Source organism: Typopeltis vanoorti, chromosome 18, assembly GCF_054136105.1.
Source record: "Typopeltis vanoorti isolate ZY-2024b chromosome 18, IOZ_Tvanoo_1.0, whole genome shotgun sequence".
In the NCBI taxonomy this organism is placed as follows: domain Eukaryota; kingdom Metazoa; phylum Arthropoda; class Arachnida; order Uropygi; family Thelyphonidae; genus Typopeltis; species Typopeltis vanoorti.
Window position 1 is genome coordinate 105,822,371 of NC_143566.1, and position 21,866 is coordinate 105,844,236.

At 35.5% G+C, this 21,866-nt stretch overlaps 1 protein-coding gene across 2 annotated transcripts in view; it reads right to left on the reverse strand.

Moving 5' to 3' along the window:
• Nucleotides 1-21,866, reverse strand: part of LOC150097026 (lipid scramblase CLPTM1L) — a 229,277-nt gene that overhangs the window by 192,150 nt on the left and 15,261 nt on the right. For both annotated transcript variants that reach the window (XM_090408241.1, XM_090408242.1), the window contains exon 2: nt 13,558-13,720. In XM_090408241.1, the coding sequence (XP_090264367.1) occupies nt 13,558-13,710 (153 nt within the window). In that variant the 5' untranslated portion in view covers nt 13,711-13,720. The remainder of the gene's footprint in view (nt 1-13,557; nt 13,721-21,866) is intronic.

Consider the following 21,866-nt stretch of genomic DNA (forward strand, 5'->3'; position numbering starts at 1 on the left):
GACAAGTGTGTGTGTGTGGAGGAGTCATATTTGAGAAGTGGGGTCAGTGAGACTTGTTACAGATACAGAAATGAGCTAGTGTGTATGTTTACAACTGCTAGAAGTATTTGAAAGAAGGGGAATGAAACTGTAGCATTAATAGAGTTCATTCACCCAAAAATTGTTGGTATAAATGAGACATAGTTGAACAAGGATGACATTCTGACAAGAATAGAGATGAAGGGATATGTAGTCCTTCAAAAAGACAGACAAGGCAAAAAGGGAGGAGTACTATTGATGATGGCAGAGGAGTTGTGTCCATCTATGGTGGAGATGCAAGGAGTAAATACTGTCAGTGGTTTTAAAGCAATATGGTGTGAAATGGAGGTGGACAGGATGAAATACTCAGTAGGGTGTTGCTATAGACCTGTTAATGTGGAAGGCATTGAGAAGGAAATGTTTAGGCAAATTGGTCTGGCTAATAAGAAAGGGCAGGTGTAAGCAAAGGGGTGAGGAGTAGATTTTTTGCATGGAGAGAGTGGTGGGTGATTAGAATGCATTGCCTGAGAGTGTAGTGAATGCAGAGACAGTGAATAAATTAAAGCCAAGGTATGGTGAGCCGTGCAAGTGAGAGTGGGACCCTTCCACGATGAGTCTTTTGACTCCCTGGAGGTCTGTTAATAATAATAACATTCAACTCCTAGGTATAGGTTCAGATACTACTTTCTTCAAAACATCTCTTGCCCACCTCCTATGCACCATCAACATCTCTCCCCTCCAAATTCTTATCCCATGGCTCTGCTGAAAGCTGATTCCTCCTCTGCTTGTCATAATCACCTGCTTTGTATTCCACATATATCCCTTCTTAACAGAAAATTCTGCATATCTGGCAATCTCCCAAGTCAAGACTACATGATCACTTTCTCCACATTTATGTCACTTGGATAGCAAGAAAAATGTGTTTGTAACTTTAAAATTATTTAAAATACATAATTAATTAGCTCACAGGTTTTTACACTTTTTTTTTATCTGCAACTGCTTTTAAATAATCATGTAATTAGTGTAATCATGCTTGATGACATTTATTTCTGAAATAAATTAAACAAATAAAGTTCAGTACGAGTGAAATGAAAGGAGTGCTTAAGGGTCAAAGCTGTATAACTGAGAGGAGACCTCCGCATAGCCTTTAAAGGAATGCGGAGAACTGACCAGGGCTTCTGACCTAATGTCCAATCCTCACCTTCTCGTGGTGCACCCTGTTGGGTATCTACTTTGATACTGAACGAATGAGGATGGGCTGGAAATTTGGGATTTAGCCGACCAAATTGTATTCTTATTGGTTAAACCAAAAAAAAAAAAAAAAAAATGATGGTACAACATGACAAAATTTCATGCTGGCTGGAGCGTCGCCTGGCTAAACAAGGCCCCCGTTGTTTTCACCAGGGAACCAGGGTGAACAGCAAAAAGTCAGCTACTGGAACAAATCTGAAAACAAACCCCAACTCAACATCACCAGAGTTAAAGATCAGCACTATCAATGTAAGAAGCCTGAATGGCAAAGAAATGGAGCTAGCTGAGGAATTAGATAAGTACCAGATCGACATAATAGGGGGTGACTGAAACAAAAAAGACCAAAACTGGTGAGATCTTTCTGAGCAATAAATACAAAATGTTATATTCAGGTGTAGTGATATTAATATCAAAAGAGGAGTGAGACAAGGATGTGTGCTCTCACCACTCCTGTTCAACATATATGCAGAGGTAATCTTTAAAAAAGCATTGGAAGAATGTCCAGAGGGAATCACAATAAATGGAAAGATTGTTAACAACCTACGATATGCAGATGACACCGTGCTAATTGCAGATAACATTATGGATCTCCGAAAACTCGTTGACAGAGTATACATAGAAAGCCAAAAAATGGGAATAAATATAAACATCAACAAGACAAAATACATGATCATCAGCAAACATCCAGCCTCATCAATGAAACTGACACTCAATGGGAAAAATATTGATCAAGTGTCAAGATATAAATATCTTGGTTGTTGGCTTAATGAACGGTGGGATCCAGAAATAGATATAAAGACAAGGATTGAAGTTGCACAGCAGTCCTTCATGAAAATGAGAACACTATTCTGCAATAAAGACCTAAACATGGAAGTCAGATGCTGAATGCTGAAATGTTACGTGTGGTCTATTCTGCTCTATGGAGTTGAAACATGGACATTGAAGGCGACAACCATCAAGAAAATCAAAGCCTTTGAGATGTGGCTATACAGAAGAATGCTAAAGATATCATGGACAGAAAAAATTACCAATGAAGAGGTCTTAAAATCCATTGGCAAAGCTAAACATCTTGTACAAATAATCAAGAAACGAAAAACATCATATCTTGTCCACATCATGAGAAACAGCAAATACCAACTTCTACAAACTATTTTGGTAGGAAGAATTGATGGCAAAGGAACTAGAGATAGAAAAAGAATATCATGGTTTGACAACATCAAGACGTGGACAGGAAAGAGCAGTGCACAACTGCTCAGATTAGCACAAGACCGCAGTTTGTTCGCCAAGATGGTCGCTGACCTTCGTTAGCAGATAGCACAATAAGAAGAAGATATTCAGGCAATCACAATCAAGGAAAAGAAGGAGTAGCCATAATATTCAACACAAAATACGAGGCTAATCTTCTTGAATGGCAGTCAGTCTCAAGTAGAGTAATGTGGGCAAATATGAGAATTGTGAACTGAACAATGAGACTTATTTGTGCCTATGGTCCCACAGAAGGTTCTACTAAGGTAGAAGTGGAGGAATTTTTTGAGGCTTTAGAAAAAGCAACTGACACAATGAAAAAGGAAAAGTTGGTCCTTGTTGGGGATCTAAATAGCAGAGTATGAAATGATTGTGAGACATACAAAAATATTTTGGAAAAATTTGGAGAAAACAGCAAAGTTAATAATAATGGCAAATATCTGTTGGATTTCTGCTCAGGACATGGACTGGTTATTACTAACACCATGTTCCAACATAAAAATGTGCACAAATTCACATGGAGAGAAGAGGCAAGGAATAAGAAAAGTCTCATTGACTATGTTATAGTTGATAGTGATTTTTTCTCCCTGGTGCAGGACACCAGAGTGTACAGAGGATTTGAAATTGGAAGTGATCACTATTTAATCTTGAGCAGGATAAAATTGAATTTCATATTGAAAAGAATAACATGCAAGAAAGTTTTAAAGCGAATAAAAGTTGAGCAGCTCTCAGATGTGAACTGTAGACTAAAATACAGAAAGATTATTGAAAAGAAAATGAAAGAGTCTGAGAACAGGAATCAAACCTTGGAGATTCAGTGGCAAACTCTGAAGAAAATATTGATTAATTCTGCCAGAGAAGCATGTGGTGAGGTTGTGTGCAAGGATAAAAAAATCAGAACTCCCTGGTGAACACAGGAAGTTAAAGAAGCAGTGAAGGAAAAGAAGAAAGCATATCAAAAGTTCCTGGCAAATAATTCAGCTTTTATTCTTAAAGAATACAGAGACAAATGTAAGAAAGCTAAACAGTGTGTAAAACTAGCTAAACAAAAGTCATGGGAGGACTTTCGCAAGAATATAGAAAATAAATATCAAGAAGGTGGCAAAATATTCTGGAGATTGTTGAAGAAACTTAGGAATGGAGGAAAGAGTGCTGTAAAAGGAGTTAGAGATGATAAAGGTGACATGAAAACAGGAGAAAAAAGATATCCTTGAAGTATGGATTATTACTTTGAAAAACTGCTAAATGAAACAAGCAGTGATGACAGAACAGTGATAAAAAACACTGACCAGGCATGCAGTCAGGAATACATATCCATAGTTGAAGTAGCAAAAGCCATCAAAGGCTTGAAATGTGGAAAGGCAGCAGTAGTAGATGATATTCGACCAGAAATGCTGAAGTATGGTGGTATAAGAGTCTTACAGTGGCTGCACTGCATAGTTCAGAAAGACTGGACTGAGGGACGAATTTCCGATGATTGGCGTAGATCTCTCATAGTACCCATATATAAAAAGGGAAATAAAACTGAATGTGAGAATTACAGAGGTATTTCCCTACTGAGTGTTCCTGGCAAGATCTATGCAAGTATACTTGAAAAACGGTTGAGAAGAATTGTGGAAGAAAAGCTTGGTGAAGAACAAGCTGGATTCAGGCCAAATAGAGGTTGTCAGGATCAGATCTTCACTTTACGACAAACAGTCGAGAAAGCATGGGAATATAACAAAGATCTGTATTTAAGTTTTGTCGATTTGGAAAAGGCATATGACAAGGTGACAAAAGAGAAGCTATTCAATACACTGCAGTTATATGGTGTCAATGGGGCATTATATCAAGCAATACTTAGTCTTTATTTGAGTTGTAAGTTAGCAGTTAGAATTGAAGGAAGTACAGTAAGATGGTTTAATGTTAAATCTGGTGTAAGACAAGGATGTACATTATCCCCTCTGTTATTCATTATCTATATGAATCACATTATGAAGGAAAATGGTATTAAACATGATATCAAAATTGGAGATGTTAATGTCAGCTCTTTGCTTTATGCAGATGATGTTATACTTCTAAATAAATCCGCTACAAGTCTGCAAGATTCTCTGACTAAATTGAATAGCTGTTGTAATAGATATGGTATGAAGGTCATCAATAAAAAGACAAAGACAATGAAAATAGGCAGAATCATTGAAAATGTCAACTGTGTTGTGAATGGAGAACCTGTGGAACAAGTAAAACATTTCAGCTACTTAGGCACGATTTTTACTGAAGATGGTAAATTAAATATAGAAATAGACAACAGAATCAGAGCTGATATGGTGGGAAGTCAATTGAATAAATTCATATGGAATAAGAGAGAAATTAGTCGGAACACTAAATTAGCTGTATACAAGTCAAACCAGTTTTAACTTATGGATCTGAGAGCTGGGTCAGAAGTAAAACACTTGACCAAAGAATAGAGACCGCAGATACGAGAGTCCTGAGAAAGATTAGAGGCGTGAACAGATGGCATCAATGGCAATATCATATTAAAAATGAGGATATTAGGAAAGAACTTGACATTGTCAGCATCCAGGAATGCATTAGCAGAGCTAATCTCAGGTGGTATGGTCACTTAAACAGAATGGGCAAAGAAAGATTAGCAAAACAAGTGTTCTCTGCCAGGTTGGCAGGAAAACGACCCAGAGGAAGACCAAGATATAGGTGGATTGATACAGTACAAAGTGCCTTAGACGATAGAAATATAAGATCTGATAATGTTGGAGTCTTGACAAGTAACAGACTAATCAATTGGAGGAAAATTGTAGATAGGAAGTTAGTAATGATGTAATTTTTTTAATGTAGTACTGTCATATCCTGTACACCCCTTGAGGGTACATGGCAGGAATTTGATGATGATGATGAGCTTTCTTTTCTAAGGTTCAAAATGACACACAGTAATTGTTCACTCTGGCTGGATAGAATATAATGAAATTTAATATTTAGAATCTTAAGTTTTGTTGCATCATCTCAATTTTAGTTTAATCAGATGATTTTGAGTGATAAAATTAAGAAAAATAATTCCATATGAGAAAATTATTTTATAAATGACAATAAAACTGTCTATAGTACACAAACCAATTTTCATGTTCAAGTGTTGTAATAATGAATAATGACCTTATATAAGTGTTGTGATAATGAACAAACTTTTTTTTTTTAGAGTTGTATCAAATAATTTTCATTCTTTTTTCAGTGTATTGCTCATAAAATTCTGTGTGCAATGCGCTTTGATTTTTATGTCAGAAATTAAACAATTACCTTTTATAAAAAATATATGATAGGTTATGAAATTATATTTAATAAACTATTTTCAAGGAAACTTCACTGGCATTCTCAATGTATACAAAAAAAAACTATAAAGCAGAATAGTAAGGCAAGCAAAATTAGTTGTCAACTCATAGTCTCAATGGCATAAATATGATGAAATTAGGTTAACATATACTGGATCATTACAATTTAAGTCAAGAATGTTCATCAGTGTCTAAGGAAATTTCTTCAAAAACTCTTTCAAAACTAAGATCCATGAATGATTTTGGTCTTCTTCTAATGCATATATATATATATATATATAGACTTACCATAAAAATTTTTTTTATCAAACCAGGACATTTTTGAGAGTTTGCTCAAAACAGAAAGTAACACCTTCTACGCAAAGTACCTATGATTCAAAAGGCTAAATAACGGAGTGGTTAACAAAAAATAACATTTCATAGTAATAATTTTTAATTACTCTTAACTGAGCATAACTTATTATTAAAAAGTTATAAATATTTATCACTAGCATGAACTTTCTTTAAAAATTCTTTGTTATTTTTAATTGCGTCGAAAAATTCACTACGATTTAGTTCACTATTAAGTTTGCAGCACAATACAGCTTTTACTGTTGATTCAGTCATTCTACCTCTTTCTTCAGACCATATGTTATTCATTATTGAGAATATCCTTTTAACAGGTGAAGATGTGCCTGGCAGGCTGAAAATGTATTCTATAATTTGGACAAGATTGGGCAATGAAATGTTCTTTTCTTTGAAATTACTGAATAGTTGTATCCATTTTTCTTTGCAACTTGTATTTTTCAAAATGTCATAGTTTGCCGACCCAAAAGCTTTTGCAATCACCACTTTATCAAACAGTTCATCCATGTTTATTGCATTATTTGCAAGAGTTTCATTAATTTTTTCACCTGAAGCTTCAATTTCCGACCAAGTTAATTCATTGTTGTTTATCCAAGTAAAAGATTCTGCTCCACCAAAACTGTTTTCCAAAAGCTCAATGTAAGAAAGACATCAGTCATAAAATTTTGTAAACTCTTCTAGTATTGTATTAATATTAATACTTCCATTATTTTCCAGTATTCTAAAAAGTTTTTTTTGCTTCTTGAGGTATAAATTTATTATCATGCCTTTCCTCAAGATTTGTTTTTAATTTTCTAAGTTCAATGACAATATTTGTTGCACTCGCTTTTGTACATTCCATAATCAAGATAGATTCGTTAAACATTTTGAATTGCCCATGCACAAACCACAAATACATTTCACCACAATCATTATCAAAGAACTGTTTTATCATCACCGGACAATGTTCTTGTGAATAAAATATGATTTTAGTCCCTCATAGATTTCAAGTATTCTGTCAATAGCTGGAAGTAGCGAAAGAAAATGGGTGTTGCCATGTTGAAGAACCTTTTTATACTCTACATCTACAAATTCACAGAATGCTTTTAATTGAGTGATACGAACCATATAAATGTGGAAATATTAATAAATTTTGACTACTAAAGCTTCTATTTCAATAGGTAGAACATCAACTGCAGTTTGAAGACAGTTGTGAACGATGTGAGCACCACAACCAGTGCCCACAACATTTCTTCCTAGTTCCTTCTTCAATCAACTGTAAATATTGTTTTCTCCTCTCTGTTTTACATCCCCAAAATTGGTATTGCAATTATTTCCACAAAATCCAATAATTTTTTTTGTTATATTGAGTTTTCATAACTGAAATTAAATGTCAGTATTTCTGCAATTTCACCGGTAATTGATTGAAAGTCTAAAAGTTTAACTTTTACTCCACAATCTGGTGCAAAATACCGCACAACACATGGCATAGTTTTAATTTCTTTCCTGTTGGAAGAATCAATTGATATCATCACAAAATTTTATTTGTTTAAATCTTCGCAAAGTTGCTGAAACAACAGTGGCTCAATCACATTAACAATGACAGCTTCACATTTTGTTCTACCCAGTCTAAACTTTGTTTCAAAAAGCTTTGATATCAATTTAGATGAACAATCGGCAGACTTAAAGCTGATATTGTGAATAGCAACATGAAATGCAAACATTGCTTCTTTAGCAGCGATTAAAAATTCTTTGTCACTTGGATCGGCACCTTTAAAATATGACAATATTTTTGAGGAAGTTCCTGCCGCTGCTAGACTAGCCTTATGTTTCGCACATGTCAAATGATTTTTTATGTCTGAACGCCCACCATCTTCTTCTTCTTCAACCTTCTGGTTCTGTCCACTGCTGGATGAAGGTCTCCCCCATGATTTTCCAGATCACTCGGTTTTCTGCCTCTCCCATCCATCTCACTCCTGCAATTTGTTCCAGTTCATCTCTCCACCTTCTTCTCGGTCTTCCTCTTTGTCTTGCTCCATCCATTGGTCTCCACTCTGTTGTTTTTCTAGTCCATCTCCCGTCACTGCATCTGGCAATATGGCCAGCCCATCTCCACTTAGCCTGTTTAATGTATTTTACAATATCCGTGACACCTGTTTGGGATCTTATCCAAATATTTGTCTTCCTATCTCTTAATGTTATTTTTATCATACTTCTTTTCATGCGATGTTGTGTTGTTCTTAGCTTTTTGTTTAGGGCTTCTGTTAAAGTCCATGTTTCTCCTCCATATGTTAGGACAGGAAGTATGCACTGGTCGAAAGCTTTCCTTTTTAGACTCATAGGGATGTCACTTCTGAATATGTATCTCATTTTCCCATAAGCCATCCATCCAAGGTGAATTCTTCATTCAATCTCTTTTCGTTGACACTCCTGATAACAATTGGCCCAAATATACATATGAAATAACTTGTTCTATTTCATGGTTTTCAACTTTGATAGTGCTATGGTTTATGTATTTATTCATCATTATTTTTGTTTTTTCTCTATTCATTTTTAATCCAATTTCTCTGGAGGCTTCATTTAGCTGATTTAGTCTTTCTTCAAGATTATCTGCTATCAGGACAATATCATCTGCAAATTTCAGATGATGCAGCCTTTCTCCATTTATGTTTATTCCTTTTGTTTCCCAATCAAGGCTTCTAAAGACTTCCTCTAGTGCAGTGTAAATAATTTGGGAGATATGGTGTCACCTTGCCGGATGCCTTTTTGTATTGGGAACTTTTCACTGCTTTTATATAATTTAATTACAGAAGTTGCATTATTGTAAATATGTTTTAGTGTTTCAATATATGGTTTCTCAGTTCCCTGGGTTTCAAGTGCTTTTAGTGTTGCAGATGTTTTAACTGAATCAAATGCATTTTCATAGTCTATATAGTTTATTGTATTTAATTGATTTTTCAATGAGCTGTCTTAATGTGTGAATATGATCCAAAGTATTTTAATTCTTTCTAAATTCAGCTTGTTCACAGGATTGCATTCCCTCTAGTTTAGATTTTATTCTATTATTTATAATTTTTGTGAAAACTTTATATATGGTGGGGAGTAGGCTTATAGGTCTGTAGTTTTTAATTTCTTTCTTATTGCCCTTTTTAAAAATTAATATTAGAAGTTAATTGTTCCAATTTTTCGGAATTTTTCTCTGTTTTAGGCATTTATTAAAGAGTTTAGTCAGCTGTTTGATGACAGGGCTTCCTCCCAGTTTTAAGAAGTCTACCATAATTCCATCTTCTCCTGGGGCCTTTCCATTCTTCATTTCCCATAGTGCCATTTCCACTTCACCAGGGGCATCATGTTCTTCCTCACTCGAGTTATCCATAGATGATTCTTGGATGTCCCGGTCTTTGTCTTCATAGAGTTCAGTATAAAATTCCTGAATTCTTTTGATTATTACATCTCTATTTTTTATAAGTTCACCATAAGTTCCTCTTACAGTAGCTATTTCCTTCGTTCCAACTGATAATGTCGTCTTGAGACCTTCATATTACTATTGTTTTTTTCTATTGTTTCTTTAATTTTCCTAGTATTATATGATCTAAGTTCATGTTTCATCCTTTTACGTATAGTTTTACAAATTTCCGCATATTCTATTTTATTGGTGTCATTCAAATCTCTTTTCATATCTCTTCTTTTCTTCATCAGATCTAAGGTTTCCTGTCTTTTCTGTTTCCTTTCTTGGTGCCTTTTTTACACCTCCTATTTCTAGTGCACAATTCAAGATAGATTTTGTTAATATTTCATTAGCATCATCGATGGTAGTAGCTGTGTTTAACTTTTTTAGTTCATTTTTGAGTGATTCTCTATAACAGCTTTTATTGTGGTAGAGGTTTTATAAATTCACTAAATTGGACTTTTTTCTTATGAGTTTATTCCGTTCCCATTTTTTGTTGATCCATGCCCTTACTAATCTGTGGTCACTTCCTGTGTTAAATCTATTAAGCACTTTGGTATTATTTATTATATATCTTCTGTTGGAGAAGATGAAGTCTATTTCATTGTAAGTTTATCCATTTGGGCTTCTCCAAGTCCATTTTTGGTTGATTTTCTTCTTGAAAAAGCTGTTCATAATAAAGAGGTTATTTTCTTCTGCAAATTCAATAAGTGATGACCATCTGAACTCCAAATCCAAATTTACCGATGGAGTTCAGATGGTCATCTCCGCTTCCAATTTTGGCATTAAAGTCACCCATTATAATTATGTAGAATTCTTTAGCATTATTTAATGTGGATTCTAATCTTTCATAGACATCTTCTATCTCTTCATCTGGATGGTCCGTATTTGGGGCATATACTTTTATAATTTTCAGTTGGTAGCTTTTATTTATGAAGAGACTTAGTTCAGCTTTCTTGATGTTATTTTATTTACAAACAGGACATTGTCCTCGATTGTTTTATTAATCAGGAATCCTACGCCACCAGTTGAGTTTCTGTCACATTCACAGTGGTAGAGTAGATATCCATCTATTAATTGCATGAGGATTTCTTCTTTCCTTCTTATCTCTGAAAGGCCCACAACGTCCCATTTTATATGTTCCAATTCCTTCATCAGTTCTTCCAATCTATCATCATCCCGTAGAGATCTACAGTTATATGTTCCTACTAATATCCTTCTATCACTGTGCACTGTAGGTGGACTCATTGTAGCAAGTGGGGATTATAACATATTTTTCGACCTAGACCCTCTGCCTAAGTCCAGGATGCATCCCTTTTTATGCTGGGCGATGGATGAGCCAGTATGTAATTTTCCTATTTTATTGATCATTTGCATTGTCTTCATGGGGAGGTATTTGGCTTTATAGCACCACACTGGCCAGATGGATTGGTGCCTCACAATAGTGTATAAGATGAAATAACACAACAAAATACGAAAGATTCACCCCTAGCCCTCGAATACTCTAATAGGATTGGGGATAAGGAGCAAGAGAAGAAAGAAGCAAGGAAGGAAGAGGAGGGACCAGTCTACAGATAATATAACAGATGTATATTACATGAAGTAAGGCATGGTCCAGCATCATGAGCCAGAAAATTCTGAAGAGCACTGTTCACATTTCACTTTGTCAATATGACCACAAACTTTTTTCAAAAATGGATAATCCTTTTTTAATTCATCTGTAAACACACAGTTTCTTTTTGGCATTTTGGGGTTAAATTAATTTAATGAAGTAAAAAAAATCACAAACAACACGCCGAAAAGAAACACCGACTCGCAATCTAAACTCAACTAAGATTGTGCATGCTCAACAATGACTTGTGACACAGCATACAGGCCAGAGTCAAAGTGGGGTATTCGTGTTGCCTAATTGCCATTTTCCGAGGCTGCACTTTTTGTACTGCGTGTATTCTGCACTTTTAAATTTTTACCAAATAACTGGGACAAAATGACAAACTGGCCAGGACCACAGGACCATACCTTCAAACTGGGACGTATGGTAAGCCTATATATATATATATATATATATATATATATATAATGCATATAGTCTTTAGGAATAGCATGGTCATTAAGTTTAGATTTCTATGTTGTAGAAATCTGAATGATATTCTTTATCTGTAGCCAGTGGTTAAATTCAGTCAGGGCCCAGCCCCGGAACTTATTTATGCACCGGACCCGGAGCATTTTTCTGTTTTGTGACTTTTCTCCATTTATGGTAATTATGCCTACGTTATAGTATTGTTATTCAACAATTGTTTAGTTTTGAATGTGTATATCTTCAAAAACTCTTTCAAGACTAAGATCAGTGAATGATTTTGGTCTTCTTCTAATGCATATATATATAATGCATATAATCTTTAGGAATAGCATGGTCAGCAAGTTTAGATTTCTCATGTTGTAGAAATCTGAATGATATTCTTTATCTGTAGCCAGTGGTTAAATAAAGTCAGTATCAACAATCGCATGATTACAAACATGTGATGAAAGGGATAGAGAGGTTTGGAGCTTCCTGTAATGATTATCTTGCAGCGATTGACAACCAAACATTATTGCAACGTAGTGTAGTGGAATTTTGACAGACTCGTAGCAACATTTTTTTTTTCTGGTTGACAACACTGTCAGCAACAGTCAGTAGCCCACAATAGAACAGGAGATTAGCAGTTGTTTATCAGAGCTCGTGACTGTGAGAAGCACAAAGAAAGTCGTGTAATATTTTTTGTGTTTATGTAGGCCTAATATTTCAATTATAGATGAGTACATTGGTACCTTCTTTAAACGGAAAAATAGCTCAGATGACAATGATAATACAAAACGAGTTTGTAATGACAGATTGTGTGTAGTTTCTGAAGAGAAAGAAGTCTGTAACGAATCCACAGAAACACAGGATTCCCATCAGTTGCAATGCGATAATATTAATACAATAATAAATTTAGTTTAATCCTTTATCCAAGTGTGAGCAAACAAAGTTTGCGCCTGAAAGTATCTTCAGGACTGGGGTAAGGTAGTACAACACCGAGCAACTCGTTGCAAAGGTGGAGCAAGCTAACATCACTGCTATCTCAGTATTTCCCATAATGCAAAACATATCTCCTTGTGGATATGTATAATGTTATGCATTAAAGGGAGGGCCACTACCCAGACTAGTTTTGACCTTTATCGAGGTCTCTTCAGTGGGAGCCAGGCCCAGATGTGGAGATACCAGGCAGAAGCAATAGCAAGGTCATCTCTGCCTATATTTTATATATATCCCCAAGGAGATGTGTTTTGCATTATTGGAGATACTGAGATAGGAGTGATGTTAGCTTGCTCCACCTTTGCAACAGTTGCCCAGTGTTGTACTACCTTACCCCAGTCCTGAAGATACTTTCAGGTGCAATCTTTGTTTGCTCACACTTGGATAAAGGATTAAACTAAATTTATTATAGTCTAACCAAGTGAAAAATAAATTTTCAAAAAAAATAATATTAATACATTGAACGAAAGGAAAGATTTGCTGACTTGCTGGACACTCTACCAGCGGATAGCATTCAAAGGTAAATACAATTGGTTATTCTATATAGGGACCTGGAGCTTATTCGTTTAGAATTTAACCACTGTCTGTAGCTTACTCAGTATTGGCTTATATGAATTATATAGCAAAGCCAAACTATGTAAATATCACAAAAAAATAATAAAATATTTATAAACTCAATGTTGATATCAAGATGTTATATCATCATAAATCTAATAATTTATAAATATTAGTTTATATTCTTAAGAATATTTTATATTAAATCTGACATCTGATTGGACTATATTAAAGTGTTCAATGATCAAATTAATTCTATTTGTAATTTACATCAGGTAATTATAAATGGATACTGATCTTCTTTAAGCAAATTGTGCTGATACTAATTAATTGCATTAAAATACCTGAAACTTAGATGTCTCCTTCCAAGAAGGTCTAATGCATAATTTATCAGGAGGACATGCACTGGGATTGTACAACTGGTAAATACTCCAAATACTATGCAGGATATATGCTACAAAGATGCCACTAATAAGAAGAGTGAATGATGGCCTCATTTCCAATAACCTAAAGTGAATGACAAAATTTTGAAATTAATTCAATTTACAAAAACAATTACATTCCAATTTTCCCAGACAATAAAATGCATCATTTCCTCCTTTTAGAAAAAGCTAAACCAAAATACAATAATAATTTAAACAGTGCTAAGTGACAATAATGAACAATGTGGATATTATTACTGATGTGCCATTTATCATCAAACAAAAGACAATGCATGAGGTTGACCCTAAATGCTACAATGCTTTTCACAACTTTCACCACTCTCTGTCACAATGCATTTCATTTGCTCTCTGCTCTCTATTAAAAAATTACTCAGTTCTTTATTCATCACACCTTCATAGTTTCCAGAAGATCCTCATCTTTTCCTGCTCAGTATCTCACGCTTTGGAAGATTGCTGAAATATATCAATCTAGTAATTTTTTTCTCAACATTTTATATATGATATTATCTCTTTTCCTCCTATTCACCAAACACTGATTATTACATTCTTCTCTCAAATGATCCTCATGGTTGATATTCGAGTCCTAATTCCAGTTTTGTGATACTGAAACTAAATGCTCTCTAGTTTCCTCATCTCCATGAAATATAAATAACCAAAGATATAGATACAGCAGTCCAGATACTATATGACTAAACAGCCATACAAAGGGTTTGGTCTGTGTCTTATTTCAGCAACAGAACTAATGTAACTGCTGGAAAAACATCCAGTTTACAAACATTTGTTGTAGAGTTCAATTATAAAAAAAGTTGGCTGTTAAGCAAGATCCTCTTTACAAACCCATGCTGACAATCATTAGAAAATTACCATATTTTCCCATGTATAAGACGATACTTTTTTCTAAAATTTTTAGAACAAAAATTGGGGGATCGTCTTATACACGGGGGATAACCAGTTGAGAGACTCTCGCAGTTGCTGTGGCAAAACTGCCAATATCTTGTCTCTGCGAACAAGCTTCTGCCCATCACTAGCCTTTGTTAACTCTGTCGATTGACGTCATTAACGGCTGATTCTAAATAAACCAATCAGAACTCTGCAAGCATTCATACATCTGCAACTCGTTGGCGGGGTAAGTTAATGCATTAACAATGTTTGAGCATTAGTCCATGAAAATGTCTGAAAATAAAAAAAAAAACGATTGTCATATTCTTCTTCAAAATTCAAGTGAAAAGTCATCAATTATGCAAAAGAACATGGAAATAAAGCTTCAGAGAGACTTTGAGCCTCCTCCCACTGAGTGTATGATTAGACAGTGGAAAAACAGGAAAACAACTAGTCAAGATGCCAAAAAAGGAGAGGGCCTTAAGAGGAAAACTAGTAAAATGGCCAAACTTGAAGCAGAGGCTTAAGACTTGGATTATGGAACAGCGCCATGATTTGCCTAAGACCAATCTGTATATATCTGCATTTTTTAAATGTAAATTCCATGGGGGTTGACCTCTGCATGACTGTAAATCTGTAAAACATTTCATTTCAACCTTTTGTTGTGGGGTTCAATTATAAAAAAAATTGACTGTTAAAGCAAGATCCTCTTTACAAACCCATGCTGACAATCATTAGAAAATTCCCATATTTTTCCATGTATAAGATGATACTTTTTTCTAAAATTTTTAGACCAAAAATTGGGGATCATCTTATACACAGGGGAATACCCAGTTGAGAGACCCACGGTTCCTGAAGTCCTTCAAGAAATGTGGAATCAGCAATGCCATGGATGGAACTGAGGATGATCTCATATATAGACAGTGACAGAAGACAGCAGCGATGCAGTACAGGTTGAAGAAAGTGATATGCCCAGAACTGAGAGTGATGCATAATTTCTTAGTATGTATCTTAATTACTAATTATCCTAATTACATATTTACTAATTTAATAATAACCTAATTATTAGTAATTAGTAATTACCTATTTACTATTACCTAAATATACTTTCATTATTTAAAAAAATATCAAATGTGTTCTGTTTTATGTTTAGAATATTGATTTCTTAATTTTGGGTTCAAAAAGTAGGATTCGTCTTATACATGGGAAAAAATGGTATATGCCTATTAACTCAATCATGAATTTCAGTCTTAGCTAATCTTAAAGACTAGATGGCCAAGTGGATAACATGTCTGCTCTTCAACAAAGGTTGGAATTACATGGAAGCATGGATGTTTGTGAATGTCTTCAGATACGTGATTTTTTTTTGTCACCTGGTAAGACTGCCACCCTGCTTATGGCAGGCATAAAGTAGTTTGTAAATGGTTTGTGTTTAGGTCAGTAGAGTAGTCTTTGTAGATTATCTAACTGTAAGCCTAACCTGCAGTACTGATGTTTTACAGATTTACAGCTATGCAGGGGTGGAATTTACATTAAAAAAATGCAGATATACAGATTGGTCTTAGGCTCTAGTCTTGGAAAGGTGCTATTTGTCATACTTCTACTTCTTTGGGATCTCAATTTTGTTAGATTCTCATTAAATAACAAGTCAAGAGTTCAATCATCCCAATTGGTGCATTTCCAAAATATCCAAATCCTTAGATATATCATTCATCACAGCCTCATTAATATCTTCATCCTACTCTGTGTATCAAACATCTCCAGCACATTCACTTCTAGCCACACTAGTATTTATTTCCCTTCTCTGCAAAGCCCAATATGGAATGCATAGACAAATCTCTAATTAAATAATTCTACAACATCCTTTGAAGAAGAAACTTCTGCCAAAGCATCATTTGCTGATGTCACTCTTCCATAACTGTTCTTCCTTTTGCTAACCACCACAGAATTACCTTAAATTTCCTCATATTCTGCTTGTTTTTTTTTTTATTTCTTTAATACGCATGTCACTTTTATAGACATCTTATAATTCTCATGAATCTGCTCACTACTGTTATATCTCTTCTATAACAATTTTTTCCACATTGCTAGTCTAATTTCATTCTTATTTTACCAGATTTCCCAAGCTCCCATAATATATTTCCAATACCAGATTTCCCAAAATCTAGGACTACCTAGATTTTGAGAAATCTGGGAGACTATCATGAGACCATCAGAGGAACGATCCAGATTCCTTCACCATGTCTGCCGAGCATGCCACTTAAAACTATAAAATCACCATTTTGAAGGAAAACACAAAGAGCCTGTGTTTTCTTTCCTACTGTTGTGCCTGTGAATATATCATAATTTATGTCTATGAAAACAGCTCAGTAACCAAGGTGAAATATCAGTTAGTAAAAACAAAATAAAAGTAAATTCTTATTGCTAGATATGTTGTTTCTACCTTTAAATGTTAAACAATAGTCTGGATATTGACTTCATAACGCATAGCATTACAATGCCCAATAAGGAAATATGTTGTACATTATAAGATAATAGGATATCCAGGTGTAAAGTCGACTCTCTCTCTCTCTCTCTCTCTCTCTCTCTCTCTCTCTCTCTCTCTCTCTATATATATATATATATATATATATATATATATATATATATATATATGCATGAAGCTTAGCCTAGTCATGAAGATGTTTCATATGCAAACTTTTGTTTACTTGCTTGGATAATATAAAGAAGAAAATGAATTAATCAGGTATTATTCACTGAGAATTTGTTGTCAGCAATGACCTGACACAAACTGTCAGTGTAATCTCACATCAGTTCGTGCACAAGAGATGTAACTGCAACATTTTGCTGGAGTGATCCTACCTATAGCCCAGATCTTACACCCTCTAATTATTTCCTGTTGGGCCCCTCTGAAGGATGCACTCTAAGGATGCCATTTTGCAGATGGCAAAGAGCTATTCACAAACAAGCTGTTTGTGAAGAGCTCCAATGCTGGAGTAAAGACTTTTATGGGAATACAGTGTTTCACTCACCAATGGCAAAAGCAAGAGAATAATGCAGACTTTGTTGAAAAATGAATATCAATCCATAACAAATCTTCTAGCTATACCCATCCATTTATGGACACAAACTGGAAAACTTTAATGAAGCTCATACAGTCTTCAACTATCGATCACCTCAACTGTCCCAACCACACATGACAAGTTCCTTCTACCACTTGTCATTCATCAGAACTGACATTCCAGGATCAGAGAATACAAAACCTCGAATTCTCCCCTACATCATTTGACCTGCTTGGGCTCAAAATTTCTTTAATAAACCATCTTAGCACATTCTTTTGCTGTCTCTATTGCTCTCCAAACTTGATAGCCACTATGACCCCTTCAACTATTTATATATATCTATCTCTAAAACTTGAATTTCTGCAGTCAAAATACTCTAATAGTGAGGTCATCCTTCTTGGGGACTGTCCACAACTCAAACTGGCTCCCCTTCTTCAGTTCAAGTGGGCAGGAATGCCAAGGTATTTGCCATTAATAACAACCTAACACAGAAAGTTAATCTCCGTGCCAAAATACCATCCCCACCGACCTGCCAACACACTTAAACTCTTCTTAATAAGCTCCCCTTCCAAATATATTGTGGATGTCAGTTTTTCTCATTGGTGACTCAGACCACAACTTCATACAAGTCTCCTTTACCATGAAACAGCCTTCACTTAACTATTCTCATTCTCGTGTCCTTTGCAACTACAGTGCTGCCAAATGAGATACCTTCCATGCCTTCCACTCCTCCTTTCCATGGTCTGACTACTGCATCTATTCTCCCATTTAAAATACCTGCTCATACCAAATTACAGAAATCATCTTCACAGGAATGAAGAACTTCCTCCCTCATACCACCCAAAATTTCTTATGACTATCCACGCCTTGGATTCTTGAAAAAGTGTGCCAATGCAGTACAAGATAAGTTTGCAACAGTCGTAAAAAAAAAAAAAAAAATCAAAATTCAAATTACATTTTGAAAGGGCCGAATGCTGCAAAGTCACCTCCTCCTGTCCAAATGGCAGTTGAGCCTTCTACACCGCTGCTAAGGCAATTTTTGCCAATCCATGTTTATACCTCTCTCACATCCAGATGGTATACTAGAGTAACATCACCCAAAGACAAAGCTGACTTACTGGTATCACTTTTCCTTCCAATTCCTGTACACTGATGATTAACAGAAAGTTCTTCCCAGTTTACCAAGAAATGCTTATTCCATGACATCCCCACTCTTTCACCAGAAAGAAATCAGAAGAATCCTTAATAACACACAGACACGCACACAAGGCAACCAGTCCTGATAGTATCCCACCTATTGCATTAAAAACTTGTGCTCCAAAATTAACACCTATTCTATACTGCCTTTTCAACTAGCTGGACACGACACTATTCTATTCAATCCCACAACATGGAAACAAGTCTACAATCAATTCATTCAAAAGAAAGGTGATACAATTCCAACAAAAACTATTGTCCAACTGTTTATACTTCTGCTTTCTCAAAATTCTAAAGCACACATCATAAGATAAGTTTGCCTCCTGCTCAACTGGCAGTGGAGCCTTCTGGTCTCTCACTAAGACCACACATAATTAACAGACATAACACTCTAATACCTGGAAACCAACCAGCTAATTAGTGACCAGCAATATTGATTCTGCCACTCCTTGATCCACAGCTGATCTAGCCTTAACCACCTGCCTCTGGATTGAAACCTTGGAAAAATTTGGAGAAAATGATAGTCATTCTTGAGATTTCTAAAGCACTTGATTGGGTTTAGCAGAAACCTACTCAGCAAACTACCATCCCCTGGTCTGTCTTCCATCTTCTGCTTTGTGTTTCCTAGAAAGGACCTCCTGCAATGAGTCTCTTGACTCTATGGAGGCCTGAATAATAATAATAATAATAATAAAAAATAAATGGAGTGGGCATGCTATTGTTTGCCATTTATGATGCTTTGATCCAGTACTCACCTTTCACATCAGTGTTAGTTTACGTCTTATTGGCTGTTTAAAGAGCGGTGAAGTGCTTCTACACTGTCGAAACTGAAATCAGAATGACTATTTATCCATTGTTAATATCTGGGAGAGTCTAATCCTCATAAATGGCAAACATTTATAGCATGAATGACACTATAGCCACAGCACATGCCCACACTGTTTATCTTTCCTTTTTTTTTAATTTCATTTATTTTTATTATTTTATTTTTTTGTCATGTCATTCAAATTTAATTATTTAATTTTATTATCTAATTTTTATATTATATTTCAAACTTAATTTAACTTTAGTTTTATTTGTAATTTCATTTTATTTTATAACCATCAGTACAGTGGGCAGTGGCACACACAGAGTGGGGGCCAAGGGGCCTTGACCGCTCCAAAGAAAAAGGAAAAAAAAAAAAAACACTAAAAAATTTTCCAAAAATCTTTTCCTAATTAAAATTCTTTTTTTTTTTAAAATTTATGTTGTGTCGTGTCTTCTATTTCTATATTACTTATGAATCAGCGATCATTGTGGATGCTTAGTCATAGGTCGTATGCGATGCATATGTGCATTCTCAAATCATCTACTCAACTCTTGAAGGTTCCAACAGAGTCAGAATTCGGGAAACTCTCAATACTTAACCACTGCTTCTCCGTGTTGAGAGATCACAGTTATGTTGATATGGGAACCTGGTCAGAATGCTACAAGAGGGGCTTTCCCAGCAGGCCCTCTTTGCCAAGCTAGATGGTGGGAGGCAACGTGGAAGGCCAAGGACTCGCTGGATAGATTCTATCCAAAACCTTGGGTGGACATGTTTGGGAGCCTACCAGAATACCTGAGCTTGGTGGCGGAGGATCGTGACCACTGGAAGTTCCTCTTGCAGCTGCTGCCTCCACAACCCAATTAGGAAAGGTGGGCCTTGAAGATGAAGGAATGAATTCCTTACTTTAAGCTTCACTTTGTAATTGTGCTTGTGTACTGATGATAGCCAAAATAGTTTAAAGCTGAAATATTTGCAATAATAAAATTATTATTTATTCTTGTGGCTACATGTTACTAATAATCATTAATGTCCCAAGTACTATTAAAAACTCAGAAATTTACTAAAATAAAGAGCCCAAAGGCTTCAATTCGGCGATGAAAAATTATATAAATTAAGTGGATATTACCAACATAATTTCGGAGCCGAATACAGAAACTATAAAAGTTTCGTACTGAAAATTGACCAGAGAGCTTGCAGGAATACACTCACTGCCATACTAAGAGTTGCCCAAGCAAAACCTAATAGGAAGCACGCACGCCGAAGCGCCGTATATTTACCTCCTATTGGTCCATTTTGATAAGGTTTCACTGGTCTGACAGCTGTTTCAAACTCATTGATTTTCGTCAGAGATACTGTTTAAGTAAAGGCCTCTCTAAAAATTAGGCAATCCCCTGGACCACTCCCTAAGTGACCAAAAGATCGTCCAACTCATCATTGGTTCCACTCAGTGACAGGCTCACCCTACCACTGAGCAGGACCGCTCATATCCCAGGAAAAAGCGCCCACCGACATGGCCCCTCATGGACCATGCAGGAAAGCACTTTCCCTGGAGACTCAAAATGCTCTCTCAGGCAAAATCCTACGCACTCTCAGTGGGACAAGACTTGGAAGAAACCTAAGAGAGCAAAAACTCTCAGTACTAAAGAACTCAAAGCGTCGGAGAGATGTATTTTCCATAAGCGAACTCTCGGTCGGTGCGTTAAGTATTTACTAAAATAAAGAGCCCAAAAGCTTCAATTGGCGATGCTAAAATTATATAAATTAAGTGGATATTAAATCCAACATAATTTCAGAGCTGAATACAGAAACTATAAAAGTTTCGCATTGAAAATTGATCAGACAGCTTGTGGGAATACACTCGCCACCATACTAAGAGTTGCCCTAGCCCACTTAATTTATATAATTTTGCATCACCGAATTTAAGTCTTTGGGCTCTTTATTTTAGTAAATTACACACCAACCGAGAGTTCGCTTATGGAAAATACACCTCTCCAACACTTCGAGTTCCTTATTACCGAGAGTTTTTGCTGTCTTAGATTTCTGCCTGGTCTCTTACAAAAACCAATGAATTTGAAACAGCTGTCAGACCAGTGAAACTTTATCAAAACGGACTAATAGGAGGCGAATATACGGCCACTTCGCCGTGCATGCTTCTATTAGGTTCGGCTAGGGCAACTCGTAGTATGGCGGCAAGTGTATTCCCACAAGCTCTCTGGTCAATTTTCAACAGGTGTTTTGCCGTGCATGCTTCCTATCAGGTTTGG